We start from the raw sequence: 17,878 nt of genomic DNA on the forward strand, positions 1-17,878 counted from the left end.
ACCCGAGCAAAGCAGGCAGGGCGCAAAGCCTTCAGCTGTGGCGAGACTCGGGTGGGGATATAATGGCCGGGAGGAACAGATGCCATTCCATTTCTCAACCACAACTCACTGGAGAAGACGAGCATAAAACTCCTCAGCCGCGCGATTCATGCGCGCCCACATCCCGCACCGGCCTCGGTCCAGTCGGGAGAAGCAAAACTGAAGTGCGCGCCCTGACATTGACGTCAGAGGTCATGACCCCGCCCCGCCGGAACTACTTTATAGCATTAAGTTTGTTCGTGCTCAACGCTAAAACATTGTTTGAATTTATTAGAGCATCCCGTCACATTTACTGTTCCAATAGACTCCTATTTCTGTCAGGAAAAAAAAAGAAGATAAAATAGATGCTGTGACTGAGGGGCGGTCAAGAAACCACCTCTCGCGAGAGTTGGTGTCGAGTTACGAATTATTCCGCGAAAAGGAGTCCCTCTTTTCTAACAATTCTTTTTAGTTTTAGAAAAGGTAGATGCAAATTTTAACACACGAAACTAATAATGTTGTCTTTTGAAATTTTTCAGTGTAGTAGCGAGATACTTTGGTTTTCCGAGTTGGTTTTGAGGAGGGGCAGGGTGCGGAAGCCAAGTGGAAGGATATATGTGGCGACTAAGCGGTGAGTCCTTCCTTTTCCTGTGGGAGCAGCCGGGTTGAGAGGAGCGTGGCTCTCTCCTCTCCCCGTCATGGTGAGTGGAAGTCTACTTCGCTTGAGTTTTCCGTGGTTTCTGGGGCCTATGGTGGAGAATAAAGGAATCAGGACTTGGGATCAGCAGGAGAGGAGGAGCTGGGAAGAGGACCTAACACATTTTCTTGACAGAGAGCTGGGTTGTGGGCGCTGCGGCAGCCATCTTAGAGCAACGTGGGAGACAGCGCAGGGTGGACGATAGAGGGATCTTTGGGATCCTCGCTTATCGTAGTTCTAGGGAAAAAAGATTATTGGAAACCGAGCCTTTGAGTGCCAGCAACACGCCCGACGGCCACACTGCGTGGGCCTTGGCACATGGTGTGCTTGCTGTCCACTGTGTACATGTGAATGTGTATGTCAACCTCTAAAGGAAAGAGCTGAGGGAAATTAGTATTAATGCTCTTGAAGGGTTGTCTCGGCTTTTTTGAAATAGTTTCTAGAAAAGCAAGGTCTTAATAGCTTACGAAGTTATGTTTTTATTTGATGTAACCTAAATGGCTTGAGCCCTGAGCTTGCACATACAATAGTTAAATATATTACTTTTTTCCAATATGTTTCCTGTGGTATCCTTTATCCTTAATGCATGGATTACGGTTGGTCTGACCACCGTACAGTAGGATTTGGAGACATGGCTGAACTTCATCTTTAAATTGACTAGATAGGTTGGCCTTATTTGAGAAATTAAAGGGAGAGAGGAAGGAAAAAAAGGGCCCGAGTCTGACAAGATCTGCAAGAGCAAATAGGAGCCAGGTCAGAGAGAAGTGGACAGGTGGTGTGGGCCAGCCTCCGGTGAGGCGAATACTAACCGTGTGACCTGTTTATTTCTGATAGAGTGAACACGGTTTTAACTGAACAGTACCATTAGACTTTTGAGAAATTTTGCTTTAAAGTTTCCTTTCTATTTTAAAAATTGTCATATCTTGTGGGTGTTTGTTGTCTGTAAGATTATTGAAATGGTGGGTGCATTGTGTTATTTTATTCTTGTGTTTCTTGGATTATGGTTTTGTCTCCTGCAAGCCATACTGACCTTGAACTCATGCCAGCACTTGGTGCTAAGGCACTATCTAGATTCCAAATTCAAGAAATGATTCTAGCTGTGTCTAAGTTAGCTTCTTGTTCTCTCCAAGGCTTGTGCCCGTCCCCTCATATCGGTGTACTCTGAAAAGGGGGAGTCATGTGGCAAGAATGTCACTTTACCGGCTGTGTTCAAAGCTCCCATTCGACCGGATATTGTGAACTTTGTTCACACCAACTTAAGGAAAAACAACAGACAGCCCTATGCCGTCAGTGAATTAGCAGGTATGAATTTACATTTGTCAAGGGCAGGGCTCCTTTGCAGTGGGTGATGAAATGCCATTGGTCCGTGTTTCTGAACCTTGTGATTTTTCATGGCTATTCTGATACTGCCTTTGCCATTCTTAATGGAAATCCGTGGGTTATTATGGCTTCGTGCTTAAAACTTATTTATTCTCAATTTTAGGTCATCAGACCAGTGCTGAGTCTTGGGGTACTGGCAGAGCTGTGGCTCGAATTCCCAGAGTTCGAGGTGGTGGTACCCACCGTTCTGGCCAGGGTGCCTTTGGAAATGTATCCTCTTTCTCTAGTGACATTTGTTGCAATTAACTGACTGGACTTAGACTTGATTCATTACTATTTAATACTGTTTTGAATCATGTCTAAGACTACTGGTGTCCCCAGTAACCAGATCCTCTAGACAAAAGTCTGGAAATGTTTGTGGGAGGGAGACTTGCTATGATGTCGTAATTTGCGTCTTACTCTGTTCATGGCGACAGTTGCCTGCTGTCAGTAAGCTGGTTCAGAAGGTTGACGAAAGTTGTTACTGAGCAAGCAAGTCATAACATTACTAATTCATCGGACCTGAAAAAATAGTACAATTCTTGACAAAGAAAACAGATGTGTCGGGGAGGCCGCATGTTTGCACCAACCAAAACCTGGCGTCGTTGGCACCGCCGAGTGAACACAACCCAAAAGCGATACGCCATCTGTTCTGCGCTGGCTGCCTCAGCCTTACCAGCTTTGGTGATGTCTAAAGGTCTGTGATGCTTTGATACAGGATGTTTAACTTAACTGTTCACTAAAACTTGTTAGGTGATTAGCATGAGTGAATTCTTTTCCTCTCAATGCCTACTAAAAGCAGTTTGCATCAAATTCCTACCATGGTTTTGACTGTCAAAATGATGAAACTCTACTTAATTGGTCCGTGTTTCTGAAACACATGATATTAGTGGAAATTTCTGACTTGACAGTGTATGTCGCTTTGGTTTTGGGGTGTGTGTAAAGAGTTGAGACTTAACTGATGAGTATTGAATTGGTTTTGTTAGGTCATCGTATTGAGGAAGTTCCTGAACTACCTTTGGTAGTTGAAGATAAGGTTGAAGGTTACAAGAAGACCAAGGAGGCTGTTCAGCTTCTTAAGAAACTTAAAGCTTGGAATGACATCAAAAAGGTAGGTTCACCATACACATTTACCATTCGATACTGTCAGATTTTGCTGAAAGGATACCTACCTTTAGCTTTGAAGTGTGGGTGGTAGTCAACTTTCAGTTTGATTGGATATGGATCATAGAAGTCTGAAAGCTCCACAGATAGGGTAGTTCTGTTAACAAAGTTATCTGTAAGTAACCTCATTTCTAGTACAATGTGGATTTGATTTGTGAGATTTAGAAAATAAAGGTATTTACATGAGCTCTACTATATCACATTTATCACTTGTGTATGTGAGAGGACTACTTGGAGTTATTTCTGTTATTTTCTTATAGAAAGGACTTGATACAGTACAGTTTTGCTTGCAGTGATGCTGTAATTTGCGTCCTACTCTGTTTTCAGTGACAGTTGCCTGCTGTCAGTATGCTGATTCAGAAGGTTGACGAAAATTGTTACTGAGCAAGCCATTTCCTTTTAGTGATTGGTGTGAAATACTATCGAGGAATTATTATTCCCAGGGATCAAGCATCATCAGGATTGACTGACAAGAGCCATCACTTGCTTGAGACATCTAGATTTCTCTTGCCTGTTTTGTTCTTGTTTTTTAATTGAAGATATGCTGGAAAGGTTATACCTTAAACTACTAAAGCTACTCACTCTTAATAGGTCTATGCCTCTCAGAGAATGAGAGCTGGCAAAGGCAAAATGAGAAACCGACGACGTATCCAGCGCAGGGGGCCCTGCATCATCTATAATGAAGATAATGGTATCATCAAAGCCTTCAGAAACATCCCTGGTAAATTCTTACAATGTTCAGTGTTTTAATTGCCTCTTCTGTACATACTTGCTCATCTTCAGTTATGATGAAATTCCACTTCATGGTCCGTGTTTCTGAAATAACATGATTTTGTGGAAGTTCTGATTTCTAGATGAGTGAGTTCCGTGATGATGACTTGAACTTCAGAATTCATTAGTCTTTTTTAAGTACCTTGTTTAGCTCAATGAGCCATAAAAAAAAATTGTATTCCTCTGTTGATGCAGGGTCTCTGATTCTTTGCTTTTAAAGGTATTACTCTGCTTAATGTCAGCAAACTGAACATTTTGAAGCTTGCTCCTGGTGGGCATGTGGGACGTTTCTGCATCTGGACTGAAAGTGCTTTCCGGAAGTTGGATGAGTTGTATGGCACTTGGCGTAAGGCTGCTACCCTCAAGAGTAACTATAAGTGAGTTTCCAATGTTTCTTCATTACATATGGATTCCTAAAGTGCATTTGTGTTCATACTGAATTTATATTAAATTATGCGTTGAATTTTTACGTTTTCCACTGTGTGGAGGTTACGGGTAAATGCTGTGTTCCTAATCTGTGATTATAAAGTTATGAGGTGGAAAATTCAGTAGCTGGACAGGAAAGACATTTGAAATACAGTTCTATGATTTATATTCAGTTAGAAGAATTTGGGTTTCCTTTCCTTTTCCAGCCTTCCCATGCACAAGATGATGAACACAGACCTTAGCAGAATCTTGAAAAGTCCAGAGATCCAAAGATCCCTCCGAGCACCACGGTAAAGTTTTGATACTTAACTCATACAACAGTCTGATACTTAGACTTTTAAAGGCATACATGTTGATTGATGCGTGCCACATCTTTACAGTAAGAAGATTCAGCGTAGAGTCTTGAAGAAGAATCCATTGAAGAACCTGAGAATCATGTTGAAGCTGAACCCATATGCAAAGACTATGCGCAGGAATACCATTCTTCGCCAGGCCAGAAATGTGAGCCATAATTTGCTGTGTCAAGTATTGATCAATCTTGTTTTAGAAGATTTGCACTTCCCCCTTTCCCATGGTCTCTACCTCTGGCCATACTGGACTAACAGATTGGCCTGCTTTTCTGCCTTTCGGGTGCTGAGATTCAAAACATCTCAGTTAAAGATTTGATTTCCTAATTTCCTATTTGTTGTTGCAGCACAAACTCCGGGTGAAGAAACTGGAAGCAGCCGCAGCAGCCGCACTGGCTGCCAAATCAGAGAAGGGGACTGCAGACAAGAAGCCTGCAGAAAGTAAGAAAGAAAAGAAGCCTGTGGGTGTCAAGAAGCAGAAGAAGCCTGCAGGAAAAAAGCCTGCGGCTACCAAGAAACCAGCAGCTGAGAAAAAGCCAGTAGAGAAGAAACCAGCCAAAGAAGAGAAAAAGCCTGCTGCTTAATCTATTAAAATTTTTCATTCCATTGAGCAAATAGAGACAACCTATTTGAATAAAAACCTGATCAAAGCTGCAGTGAGAATCTGTGTGAATCTTAATTGTGGGTGCATCCAGGGCCACCTCCCTCTTTTGTGGGATAGGTATCATGACACTAGGAAATAATGGGGTTCCAAGGATTAAGCTCAGGGTTGTAGAACAAGGACATTTTGATACCCCGTTCTCCTGTTAAATTTATAAATTGTTCCACATTATAATCTGATGTGAAACGAATTTGAGATTTTCCGAGGCCTACAGTGAAGTCCATCTTAGATATGTCTGAGATGCTTGTGGGTTATTAAGTCAGGAAGTGGGTGATCCGTGAAGGATGCCCTTGTACCAGAGGGCATGGTGGTACAAGGAATTATCAGCCTCAATAGACGTGGTACTGTGGGAGCTTTTGCACTAAACAAGAGTGACATGTTTCTTCATTTGTTTAAATATGTCAATTTGGTTATTGTAGAGCTGGCTTGATTTGCTGTTTACTTAATATATAATATATATTGCACAAAGGCAATATAGCAGGCAGAGTAAATTCAGGTAAAAATATTTTCCTTTATAACTGGTTAGATTCTGCCGTGGATAATGGGAGTTCCTTAAGGTTAAGAAGCTTTATGTCGCTAAAGATTTGAGTTAGAAATTGCTGTTTTGCGTTCTGCCTGCAAATGTCTCCAACCTTTGTGGGGAAAAGCCATTTGGAACAAAGGACAGTAAGGGCCTAGGGTTGGCACACAGCCCAGTACTCCGGAGGTGGGCAATCCAGGCCAGTCTGGGCTACAGAGACTACCGGGACAGGCTCCAAAGATAACAGAAACAGTTTCAAAAAAAAAAAAGTGCTCTGGTGAGAACTGATTTCTTGACGTCTGTAAAATGGGTTTACCTAGTTGTACTTAATTAGCAATGGTATTGAAGACGCAAAACTCCTTGGCGTTCCATTACCCTGTGCTAGTGAGACTCGTCGGTACTGGAATCAGTAAACTGTTTAAACCGGCAGTCCGTGACTGCTTCCGGGAGTCGGAAGTTGCGTCATCACTGGGCGCCAGGCAAAAGGCATTGACCTAAAGAGGGGTAAGAGGATGCTAAGCCGGCTGCAGGAACTCCGCAAGGAGGAGGAAACGCTGCTACGTTTGAAGGCGGCCTTGCACGACCAACTGAACCGCCTCAAGGTGAGCTAGCCACCCTCCAAGCCCACGCATTAGAGCTCCGGGCTGCTTGTTCCGCACCGCTCCGGTCCTCTAAGTGTTCCGCGCGGGCTTAGCGACCTAAGCCCATCTCTGGCCCGCCGGCTCACGCCTCACCTGCTGTTTCCTAGTGTTTATATGCACTGCAAAGGGCTTTAGTGTTGCAAACCTAGAAGGGAATTTAGATCCTCCTGAGGTGTGAATGAGGCCTGGGAGAGAAATGTCCTCTAGAATTCTCAGTAACTTTTAGGGAGCAGTTACTGATTGGAAGAAAGCAGGTTTACATTTGCCTTGTTCACTCCCTAGACCTCGGGGTAATTTGGTCCGTGTGAAATGATAGTGGTAATACCAGCTGCTCAGTCGTATGAGGATTACAGAAATCCTCTACAAACTGAAGTTACATACCTGTGGTATAGAAAATGATAAGCAGTTTTCCTCAGGGTAGTTAGGTACTTACTGCTACAGTACCCCTACAGGCACCTAATGATTGTGTGGTGACGATGACTTCCCAAACGCAGGTACCCTGATGCTTCAGTAAACACAAGCGTTTTCTGATCCCCTGCCGTCATTTTCTCATTAGTGAGTAGACAATCTCAGGCTTAGGACATACATTTGTGTCTGTGGAGCCAGCTGACCACTCACTAGCATTGTGTGTGTGTCAGAGAGAGAGATAGCTTCGCTATATAACCCAGGCTGGTCTTGAACTTTCTATGTAACCCAGGTTGGCCTCAAACTTGTGATCCTTTTGCCTCGGTGCCGCGATTACAGGAGTGCAGTTGCAAACCAGCTACACCTGACATCATATATATTCTTCTATGTTTGTGTGTCGTGTCTGTCTATATCTTTTGTTTTTTAAAATTTTATATCTATTGGTAATGGTAATATTTATATCTTTATGTAATTTTGTATCTATTGCATGTATGTCTGAGCAACACTTTCATGCCTAGTGTCTCGGGAGGGTAGAAGGGCATGTTAGATTTCCTGTAACTGGAGTTACAGATAGTTGTGAGCCACCATAGAAATAGAGCCCATTCTCTCTGGAGGATCTAGTTGCAGTGATCACACTGGTTCTAGCTTTCTGGAAGTGCTCTTAACCACTGATTCAGTTCTCCGGCCCCTACACCTGGCCTTTTAGTGGTGCGCCTGCATTTCCTTACTGAGCTGCTTGGTCTTGGGATGTGGAAGCCTGCAGCTTAGCTGAACATCGATAAAGCTCCTCTCTTTACAAAACAGGTAAGCAGGGGCTAGAGAGATGTCTCAGCAATTAAGAGCACTGACTGCTCTTCCAGAGGATCTGGGTTCAATTCCCAGCACCCACATGGCAACTCAACTGTCTATAACTCTAAGATCTGACACCCTCACACAAGCGAAACACCAATATACATAAAATAAGTATAAATAAATTATTTTTAAAAAATCAGGTAAGTAGAAGGAGGTGTACCGCTATAAGTACAGGACTAGCGTGTTTTACAGAGTGAGTTCTAGGACAACCAAGGAGAGAAACCCTGTCTCAAAAAAACAGGTAAGGGGCTGGAGAGATGGCTCAGTGGTTAAGAGTACTGACTGCTCTTGCAGAGGACCCGGGTTCAATGCCCAGCACCCACATGGCAGCTCACAACTGTCTGAAGATTCAGTTTCAGGGGATCTGACACCATCACACCAATGCAAATAAAATAAAGTTAAATAAACCATAAAAAAAATTAAAAAAAAAAACAACAGGTAAGACTGTGTAGGGAACTTCAAACTTGGCTCTAGACACTCAAGACCAAGTTTTCAGCACAAAGGAGATTTATTTACCCTAGAGGACAGAGGTCAGGGAATAAGAGACAAAGGTAGGAGATAGAGGGTGAGGACCAACAGAAGGGTAACAAGGGAAAGGGGCAAGGGTATTTGTCCCAGAGGACAGAAGGCTGCCTCTGAACAGAGAAGACAGACATGGCCCATAGGAAAATGGCAGTTTATGAACGTACAAGGGAAAACCTCGTGTTAGGGAGAGGTTCTTAATTTTAATTAGGCATGTTAATTAGATGAGCCAAAGGGACTTTTGATTGCTGGACCTTCGATAGCTGGACCTTAGTATTCAGCCTCCGGAGGAGAGATTTGCTAAATAAGGAAATTGACTACAGGGGCTTGCTTTAGGATGTAATCTAATGGTTTTTAGTAAGGCAAAAGGAATGGGGAGAAGGGCAAGGCCTGCCAAAGCCACAAACTCAGCTAATGTCCCTTCAGGCCTGGTATAGTGTTGCACGCCTTTACTCCCAGCACTTGGGAGGCAGAGGCAGGTGGACTTCTGTGAATTCAAGGCCAGCCTGGTCTACGTACCAAGGCATGGGGCAGCCAGGACTACATAGTGATTCCGTTTCAGTGGGGGGCGGAGAGCAGGTAAAGCTTAGAGTTTCCCCTGCCCTTCGGGAGCAGGCCTGGGGTTAGAACAGTTCCCTTTTGTGAGGCCAACCTTCACAGCATCCAGGAATTCACCCACTTTGGTAACCCAGCAGAACGCTCAGTACATGTCCCCAACTCTCCTTCTCTAGGTTGAAGAACTGGCCCTCCAATCCATGATAAGTTCTCGAAGAGGGACCGAAACGCTGTCTTCTCGGCCAGCGCCTGAACAGTTGTGTGATGTAAGTTTGGTCGGGTACAGGCTTCCAGACAGTGTGGAGTCCCATTGTTCCCTTGCTGCATAGCTACATGAATGCTGTATAGCACATTGCCAAGTCCAAAGGACTCTGGGACGTGCCAATCAAATATCTGGGGCATGAAGGAATTACTGTGGATTAAACCTGGGGCCTCATGGTAAGTAAGCACCCTACCAGTGAGCCATATCTTCAGCCCCTCATAATTTGTAGTTCAATAAATAACTAATCTACATTAATCTTTCAGGTAATAAATAGTCTGTATTTTATACTTTGTCAGATTTAAGCAGCCTCTACCTACTCTCATAATGTGCAGCATTATGCCTGGCCTTCCCAGTTACTCAGGTTATTCCATTATTCCTAGTTATTCAAGGTGAACCGCAAGAGACTGGTAGTGACTGTTGTGGTAGAGGTCACGGTTGAGTTTTGTTTTAAACAGTGTCTTACATACCCAGACTGGCCGCCTTCTGATCTTCCCTGTATGGGATTACAGGCATGTGCCCCACATCCTGTTTAGAAATTTGGCTCTTCCGGGAATATTTTAGGAATGTGTCATAGTTGCTGCTCTGTGTGGCTTCAAGTACAAAGCAGGGGCTGAAGGACAAGTAGCAGGTACCGCCCTTACCCACTCTTACGAAGTGCCTTCAAAAAGCCAGTACAGCAAGCAATGTGAAGAAGCAGCGAGAGCGACCCCCCACTAAACCTGCTCCTCCAAAGCCAGAGCCCAAGCCTAAAAAGGCCCCAACAAAGGGAGAGAAGGTACCCAAGGGGAAGAGAGGGAAGGCCGATGCTGGTAAGGATGCCAATAATCCTGCAGAGAATGGAAACGCCAAAACAGACCAGGCACAAAAAGCTGAAGGTGCTGGAGACCCCAAGTGAAATGTGTGCGTTTTTGATAGCTGTGTACTTTTGGTGACTGTACAGCTTGAAATACTATTTTTTTTATCAAGTTTTATAAAAATGCAGAATTTTGTTTTACCTTTTTCTTAAATTTATTTATTATGTATACAATATTCTGTCTGTGTGTATGCCTGCAGGCCAGAAGAGGGCACCAGACCCCATTACAGATGGTTGTGAGCCACCATGTGGTTGCTGGGAATTGAACTCAGGACCTTTGGAAGAGCAGGCAATGCTCAACCTCTGAGCCATCTCTCCAGACCCCTACCTTTTTTTTAAAAAGCTATGTTGTTAGCACACAGATGATGGAAAACATCTTTCCCTGATAATTTTGAAAGACTCTTCTTGGCTCCCAGGAGAGACGTCCTGGGGACATGTTGACATGTGGCCACCATGGCACAACATGCCTTGTGTGGGAAAACTAAGTTTGTTTTTATATCCTCCTCTTCCTGTACCATCAACATAGACTTAACTCCCTTCAGACCAGAGACCTGTTGGAACCTGATCCCCAAAATTGGTTTTGCCAGTCTGTTGGATAATCTGGACTTTGTAGAGTGTCCTCAAAAGCGCAGCAGTTCCTTTTACAGAAGATTGTGGATCTGCAGATTGATAATTCTGCCATTTTCATTTCATTTCCTGAAAGTCAGGGTCGGCTTGTGAAAAGTTGTGAAACAACATCCTCAATGTGAAATGTCAGCCCTCACTCTAAACTCCTCCCCCTTTTCAGAGCATCCAATGAAGAATCACCAGGTTTTATAGTGGCTTTCTGATTTTGGTAGTCGATACAAGAAGGGAGTTTGGAAGTTCTTGTATACTGTTACTGATTGTCTGCCCATGTTCTGCCTTGAAAACCATGATTGTTTATGGAAAGTGTCTTTAATAAAGCTGGATACAGTTTGGCTTGGAAAAAAAAAAAGCAAACCAAAAAGCCAGTACAAGCTGGGCAGTGGTGGCGCACATCTTTAATCCCAGTATTCAGGAGGCAGAGGCAGGTGGATCTCAGTGAGTTCGAGGCCAGCCTGGTCCACAAGAGCTAATTCCAGAATAGGCACCAAAACTGTAGAGAAACCTTATCTCAAAAAAACAAAAACAAACAACAGTAAAAGAGCCAATACAGTCATATTCTTTCTATATATATCATATTTTGGAAATTCGTAATAAACTGTGTAGTCTACACAATTATTTTTGCTGATGGTTTCTAATAGAATTCTGAAGGTCAGTCAACATTTTAGAAAATACAAAGCAATTCTTCTTACCCCTTTTCAGTAACTGGAGAAGCCAGAAACAGGAAAGTGATCTTTCCTCTCAGTCATAAAAATGTGATGAGGGGGAAAACAAAACAAAACAAAAAAAAAGGATTTCTTTGTGCAGCCTTGGCTGTCCTGAAATTTGTAGACCAGGCTGGCCTCGAATTCAGACATCCACCTGTCTCTGCCTCCCTAGTGCTGGGATTAAAGGCATGCACAACCTCCACCCACTCTCAACAAGTATTCTTAACTGCTGTTCATCTCTCCAACCCCACAAATGAGATTTGATTTTAAAGAATTTGCTGTTTTGACAAAGAAGAAAAGAAAGAATGTGCTGTTTTGAGGCTCAGCTACTTCCTAGTAATTCTAGTGTTCTCGTTTTACGCAGATGTCGGTGCATGTCGACAATGAAGCATCAATCAATCAAACCACACTGAAGCTGAGTACAAGGAGCCCTATGGAGGAAGAGGAAGAAGAGGAAGAGGAAGAATCTGATTCATAAGGGGGACAAGAGCTAGGGTTAGTTTTATAAACTGAATTTCTAAGTCACAGGCACTTGCCTTGGGCTCCGGGGCTATGTAAAAAAGTATGCACTTATGGATGGGAGAGGCTCATTTGGTAAAGTATCTACCATATAAATATGAAAACATGAGTTTGGATCCCCAAATCTATGAAAAAAGCTGGGCACAGTGTTACATGCTTGTAACCTCAACAGAGGAGAGGGAGACCTGAAGCTGTCTGACCGGCCAGTGAGCTTTGGGTTCACTGAGAGAACCACAGCGGTACATTTGTTATGTGCATTGGTGTGAAGGTGTCATATCCCCTGGAACTGGAGTTACACATAGTCGTGAGCTGACTTGTGGGGACTGGGAATTGAACCCAGGTCCTCTGGAAGAACTGCCAATGCTCTTGACCAGACTCCCATTTTTTTTTTTTTTTTTTTTTTTTTTAAAACAGGGTTTCTCTGTAGCTTTGGAGCCTGTCCTGGAACTTGCTCTGTAGACCAGGCTGGCCTCACTCACAGAGATCCACCTGCCTCTGCTTCCTTCGTGCTGGAATTAAAGGCATGCGCCACCACTGCCTGGCTCAGACCCCATCTTTTTTTCTGACTTTACAGCTACCTCATAGGCATGACAAAGCCAGCACTGGGGAGTACCCCCGACCCCAGAAGGTGTAGTGAAAGGAAACCATTTCCCAGCAAATGGAAATGCTAGGAAACCATTTCACAGCAAACTGACTAGACCTTACTGAAGGCTCTCACACCAGCAAGGACTTCCTGTGGGTATGGCTACTGGTAGGCAGGCCTTGCTACAGAAAATAAGGAATGTTCTGTGAGAAGTAACATGATTTTGCTCAGACAAGTTCCCAACCCCACTGTGCTGGCTAGGTTTTTGTCAGCTGACACAAGATACAGTCATCTGACAGGAGCAAACCTCAATTGATGAAATGTGTCAATAAGACTGAGCTTTAGTTAAGCCCGTGGAGTATTTTATTAGTGGTTGATATGGGATGGCTCAGCCTCTAGGCTGGTGGTCCTGAGTGCTATAATTCAGAAAGCTGAACAAGCCAGTAAGCAGCATTCGTCCATTCCTCTAAATCAGCTTCCAGGTTCCCAACCAGTTTGAGTACCTGCCTTGGTTTACTTCAGTGGACTGTGATTCAAGATATGTAAGCCAAGTCAACCCTTCCCTCCCCAACTGCTTCTGGTCAGTGTTTTATCACAGCAGTAGAAACCCTAGGACACACACCTGTAGCTTTCTCCTTATACAAAGAGACTACTTGTTCACAGGTCCTAGGCAGGTGGTAGTCAGTGCCAAAGTTGCACTGACTTTGCAACTTTGATATGCATGAGAAGAGTTGATCCAAAGACTGAAGTTGCAGGAGACCCAATAGCCTACTACACAGAGCTGGCAGTGTGTGTGCTGGCTACTATGTGTGTGGTTTTTTTGTTTGTTTCTTTTTTTTTTTTTTTTTGTTTTGTTTTGGGCTTTTTAAGACAGGATTTTTTTTTTCTGTAGCTTTGGAGCCTGTTCTAGAACTTGCCCTGTAGACCAGGCTGGGCTTGAACTCACAGAGATCTACCTGTCTCTGCCTCCTGAGTGCTGGGATTAAAGGTGTGTACTACCACCACTACCCTGCTTCTCTTTTCTTTTCCTGAGACAAGATCTCTCTGCATACCCCTGGCTGTTCTGGAACTCGCTATATAGACCAAGCCAGCCTCAAACTCAGAGATTCATCTGTCCTTGCCCACTCCCCCAAGTATTGGAATTAAAGGCACATATGGTTCCATACCCTGAGTATTGACTAGTTTTTATGTAAACTCAAAACAATCTAGAGTCATTTTGGAAGCGGGAACATGCATTGAGAAATTGCCCCCAACATACTGTCCTGTGGGCAGCTTGTGGTACATTTTATTGAATGATGACTGGTGTGGGAGGGCCCAGCTCACTGTGGGCTGTGTTACCCCTGGGTTGGTGTTCCTGGGTGCTATACGAAACACAAAGAGCAAACCAGTAAGCAGGGCTCCTCCATAGCCTCTGCTTCAGTTTCTGCCATGAGTTCCCTAGATGGTGGACTGACTACAGGCAGTGAACTGAAGTAACCCCTTCCTTCAGGCTCTTTTGGTCAGGGTGTTCACACCATCAACAGAGACGCTCATATGCAGTATTTATGACTTCCAGCTGTGTTCCTGTCTACTTTCCCTACTTCAGTGCATGGCCAATCACTTCATTTCCTATAGTCTAGAGAAATCGAAAGGCCTGCCACAAAAGCAAAAATATCTTTTGTCCTTTTTATTTTAACTTGATAGTATTTTTATTAGAATAAGAGTTTAGATTTGATAAACATCTGGATTAAAATGGTTAAAAGGATTTTCATACAGTTTGTAGGCACTATACACGTTTACAATAGCATTGGTGCTGGGATTGGAGAAAAGATAGAACTCTGACACATACTGATGCCGTAATCCATTTATGACATTCAAAATAACCACCTACTTAGAAACACTAATCCAAACTTAAGAGACGTATACCACACTAAGTACCCCACACAGTGTATTTAAAATAAATATAGAAATACAACCAGAAGTCTAAAAATCGCCACTGTAGACAGACTGAAGCCCCAGCTATCATGGCAGTGATGGGCTCTGGGTAGATTTTTTGTTGTTGTTGTTTTTTCTTTTTTTGATGGGAATTGCTAAATTCTATACCAAAAGCAAAAAATAAAAATAACATGATGTACACAATCTGATGCTCATTTCATTAGCAGCAAAGCATGCTTCCCATGCACTGCCTGTGAAGGGTCTCACAAGAACCCTCTCCTCAGACTGAGAGGTCACCAGCAAGAGTGAAGTACCAAGGGGCCAAGAATCCTGACAATCCAAGCAGCCAGCCAGTGAGTCACGGAACATGAACAGCAGTGCAAACATCAGTAAAAATGACCACGCAGGTCACCAGGGTTTCACTATAGTTCGGCCTGGTATGAGTTTGATCAACATACAAATAGCCCCAAGCACAAAGCCAATCCACTTAGGGATAAAGACAGTGATATTAAAAATGACACAAGTACAATTTGGCACATGCTGTGTTCTTCATCCTTTGTCACAGGTGAGGTGCACGTCTGAACAGAGACAAGCATGGGAGAGGCCTGAAAGCAACATGGCATGCCCCTGGGCAGAGGAGTTCCTCTTTGCTGCTTCCCAAAGGCTCAGATGCTAGCGGCATGGGTTGGTGTGCTGGGCTGGTTAAGCCCAATGGTAGAGCAGAGCCAACCTGCGAAGTCCACCTCCTCAGCATCAGATCTCTTGATAAAAGCATGAACCTGGGTGCAGAAAACAGAGACAGGAAATGCTGTTAAAAACTACCAGGAGGAAAAAGCAAGAGTCTCAGCCTGGGTTGGACCACTTGGAAGACACTTCGAGTGTTCACCCTTGAACAGCAAGTAGGCCGTCTGCAGCCCAAAGATCCTCTGCCATGATATAAGTTGTGTGGCCCTTGTCTCTGAGCAACCCTGACTTGTTAGAAAGTACACTACACTCAAGGCTACACCGGGCATGGAGCATGGACCTAAAATACCATATTCCTGTGCCAATGCCATCAAATGAGAACTAGATGGAGAGTAACCCAGGATGCTGGAAATGTGAGATGAACCAGTCAGAACTAGGAAAAAAAAAAAAAGGCCTGTCCTCTGGAAGGTTGTGGGCCGGCCACTCCCTGACTTGCATCCCAGGTCCCCCATGTAACTCACATCTGGCACTGTGCAGCCCCAACCCTGACCAAAGAATGAGAGCTGGGGCAAGACAGACAAATGGTCAAGTCAGATGAATAAATACTCTCTGAGACTCACCATGAGCTGCTTCAGGTCTGCTCTCTCTGCAGGGTTCTTTATTAAGCTGAAAAGAAGGAAGATTAATGTGAGAGCACTGGTTTCCAGTCACTGCCCCTTTACATGAAGGCTGAGGAACTAGGGGCCTGAACCATGCTCATCCTCCATTCTAGGCACACCATCATGCCTGAGCACATAAAGGAAGTCTTGCTGAATTAAGTCAAAGTCAGGAAGCAACAGGATGATCCCTGTAGTTCAAATAAGAGTAACACCCAGGATCAGCTAGTCATGAGTGCCAGCGCTACAAGTTTAACAGCAACCAGGATTAGTGGACAGGGGAAAGGGACAGGCCAGGGTCTCGGGAATGTAGTGCAAACTTACCATTTATTCACAAAATCTTGGAATTCCAGACTGAATACTCCACTGGGCAATTTTGGAGGAGGCTGCAAACATATCAACATGTGAGACTCTTGACCCCTGCTCCAGTCACCTCCCCACCATGCCTCTGGCCACTGCTACCCTCATCAGTTCCAGGAAAGTGGCCTTAGGAAGTCCTGTTTGTCCTGGTTCACCTTGTTGGGACCACTTCACATATTCTACTACTCTGGTGACTGAACAAAGCATGTTTCCCTCAGCCTGTTCACTCTCCTATGAAATAAGGTTGTGCTATTAGCTCTAGAACCCTCTGAGTTTAGACACTCAAATGCAGAGTAAGAATAGTGTAAGAGTGTGACTGGCCTGGAAGTGCCAGCGTGGTTACCAATAGCAGAAGCCTCAGGAATGCACAAACTAGGAAGCACCACTTCAGCTTTAGCTCCCAGAAGCCACAAAACAAAACCATTTTCTGAGCCCTGAATAAACATAGAAAGTTAATAACACATTAACTGGCAAGGCTGAGTATGATTGAATACTGCCCACACGCTGTAGCAGTGTGGCATCTCCCAGGTCCCTGGCACAGATCCTGACAGTAGCTTGAGGAAATCTGCATTTACATGACCTGTGCCAGCAATGTAGCTTTCTTGGGAGGAGCAGTACTTGAGATAGACCTAAGATGTCCCTGCTCTAATGAGACATCAGCCAAAGCATTCAGAAGGCAGAAGTAGGTAGATCTCTGGAGTTCTAGGCCAGCCTGGTCTACATAGTGAATTCAAGTCAGAGCTATATAGTGAGACCCTGTTTTAAAAAACAAAGAGGAAGGAAGGAAGAAAAAAAACACTAATTAGGTGGTACCACTAATTAGGTGGTACCTGCTTGCAGTCCCATCATTTTGGAAGGCTGAGGCATTTGAGACTAGTGATGAGAGCTACATGATGAGAGCCTACCTAAAACAAACAGAACCAACCCTGGTTCTGCACATGTGGCTCAGTTCAGTGGTAGAGAGCTTGCATGGCATGTATGAGGCAGGTTTGATCCTCAGCATTACAAAAACAAAATAAAAGTACCCTACTAAAAAGCCCAACAAACCTTTACACCCTGAAGGCCTTGTCAATTTGAGGTCAGCTACCACCCAGATTGTAGAACAGTGGCCCTGAGCAAGCCCCTCCCAGTAAATTATCCCTGCTGCTGAGGTGGTGAGGAATATTCAAGAGAAAACAACTGGTCTCCAGAGGCCAATGCCTGCTCCTCCTAAGAAAGGGCAGGCAAGGAAGGGCTGAGTGCAAACAAAGACACTTGGGGGTCAGGAAAGTACTGTGGGAAGGCTGGAGAGATGGCTCAGAGGTTAAGAGCACTGACTGCTCTTCCAGAGGTCCTAAGTTCTATTCCCAGCTCACAGCCATCTATAATGAGATCTGGGGCCCTCTTTCTGGCCAGCAAGCATACAGACAGAACACTTAATAAATAAATCTTTAAAAAGAAAGCACTGGAGTCTCAGTTTCCTTACCTAAAGTTTGGCCCACCTCAGCTGGCTTGAGTGAGGAGAATGTGAACATGTGTGGGGAAAACAGTGTACAGAGCTGCACAGGTAGTCCTCCCTAACAGGCCACCCACCTAGAGCTATGTAGGCCTCAATAGGCCCACCCTGCATTGATGAGCCTCTCAAGCCTGCACGGTTCTGCCTTGCCCCTTGCTGCTATGCACACATAAGAGAAGTAAACTTTCCTGATGAGCAGGAAAACTTATAAATGCAGGATATTCCCTGTAGAACTTGTGATAGTGGGCCTTTTGTGCCTTTAAGAAGACATCCTATGATTTCT

General features: G+C 44.2%; 4 protein-coding genes, 5 non-coding genes and 1 pseudogene across 12 annotated transcripts in view; 8 read left to right on the forward strand and 2 right to left on the reverse strand.

The window, feature by feature from the left end:
* Zwilch (zwilch kinetochore protein) overlaps positions 1–261 on the reverse strand; it is a 45,011-nt gene extending 44,750 nt beyond the window's left edge. For 2 of the 3 annotated variants that reach the window (XM_085689220.2, XM_085689221.2), the window contains exon 1: positions 110–261. In XM_085689220.2, coding sequence (XP_085545346.2) covers positions 110–219 — 110 coding nt within the window. In that variant the 5' untranslated portion in view covers positions 220–261. The remainder of the gene's footprint in view (positions 1–109) is intronic. The other variant, XM_048424408.3, reaches the window with a different exon arrangement.
* A 302-nt stretch (positions 262–563) lies between these two features.
* On the forward strand, positions 564–5,438 carry Rpl4 (ribosomal protein L4). Its single transcript, XM_087905304.1, has 10 exons — positions 564–719; positions 1,846–2,017; positions 2,199–2,305; positions 2,633–2,771; positions 3,061–3,185; positions 3,830–3,959; positions 4,230–4,386; positions 4,642–4,725; positions 4,816–4,936; positions 5,130–5,438. The coding sequence occupies exons 1-10, from the start codon at positions 717–719 to the stop codon at positions 5,364–5,366; spliced, it is 1,275 nt and encodes a 424-aa protein (XP_087761430.1). The 5' UTR covers positions 564–716; the 3' UTR covers positions 5,367–5,438.
* On the forward strand, positions 2,056–2,123 carry LOC125393812 (small nucleolar RNA SNORD18). Its single transcript, XR_007229965.1, has one exon. It is a non-coding gene; the product is annotated as a small nucleolar RNA SNORD18 (small nucleolar RNA).
* Positions 2,467–2,565, forward strand: LOC125393813 (small nucleolar RNA SNORD16). The gene has a single exon (XR_007229966.1). It is a non-coding gene; the product is annotated as a small nucleolar RNA SNORD16 (small nucleolar RNA).
* Positions 2,909–2,981, forward strand: LOC125393810 (small nucleolar RNA SNORD18). Its single transcript, XR_007229963.1, has one exon. It is a non-coding gene; the product is annotated as a small nucleolar RNA SNORD18 (small nucleolar RNA).
* LOC125393814 (small nucleolar RNA SNORD16) lies at positions 3,527–3,625 on the forward strand. The gene has a single exon (XR_007229967.3). It is a non-coding gene; the product is annotated as a small nucleolar RNA SNORD16 (small nucleolar RNA).
* Positions 4,019–4,089, forward strand: LOC148122210 (small nucleolar RNA SNORD18). The gene has a single exon (XR_015737780.1). It is a non-coding gene; the product is annotated as a small nucleolar RNA SNORD18 (small nucleolar RNA).
* A 971-nt stretch (positions 5,439–6,409) lies between the features above and the next one.
* Positions 6,410–15,706, forward strand: Snapc5 (small nuclear RNA activating complex polypeptide 5). 2 transcript variants are annotated; one of them, XM_048424406.3, is made up of 4 exons: positions 6,410–6,565; positions 9,115–9,204; positions 11,749–11,879; positions 14,966–15,706. In XM_048424406.3, the coding sequence occupies exons 1-3, from the start codon at positions 6,476–6,478 to the stop codon at positions 11,860–11,862; spliced, it is 294 nt and encodes a 97-aa protein (XP_048280363.1). In that variant the 5' UTR covers positions 6,410–6,475; the 3' UTR covers positions 11,863–11,879; positions 14,966–15,706. The 2 variants fall into 2 exon arrangements, with proteins under 2 accessions (XP_048280363.1, XP_087761432.1); XM_087905306.1 differs by lacking the exon at positions 14,966–15,706 and adding an exon at positions 13,379–13,651.
* Positions 9,272–11,742, forward strand: LOC146894569 (non-histone chromosomal protein HMG-17 pseudogene; annotated as a pseudogene).
* Positions 14,138–17,878, reverse strand: part of Map2k1 (mitogen-activated protein kinase kinase 1) — a 71,564-nt gene continuing 67,823 nt past the window's right edge. The window contains exons 9-11 of the mRNA XM_048424404.3: positions 16,065–16,126; positions 15,705–15,750; positions 14,138–15,179 (exon numbers count right to left, since the gene is read on the reverse strand). Coding sequence (XP_048280361.1) covers positions 15,066–15,179; positions 15,705–15,750; positions 16,065–16,126 — 222 coding nt within the window. The 3' untranslated portion in view covers positions 14,138–15,065. The remainder of the gene's footprint in view (positions 15,180–15,704; positions 15,751–16,064; positions 16,127–17,878) is intronic.

This window comes from Myodes glareolus, chromosome 4 (genome assembly GCF_982192425.1).
Source record: "Myodes glareolus chromosome 4, mMyoGla1.1, whole genome shotgun sequence".
NCBI classification, from domain to species: Eukaryota; Metazoa; Chordata; class Mammalia; order Rodentia; family Cricetidae; genus Myodes; species Myodes glareolus.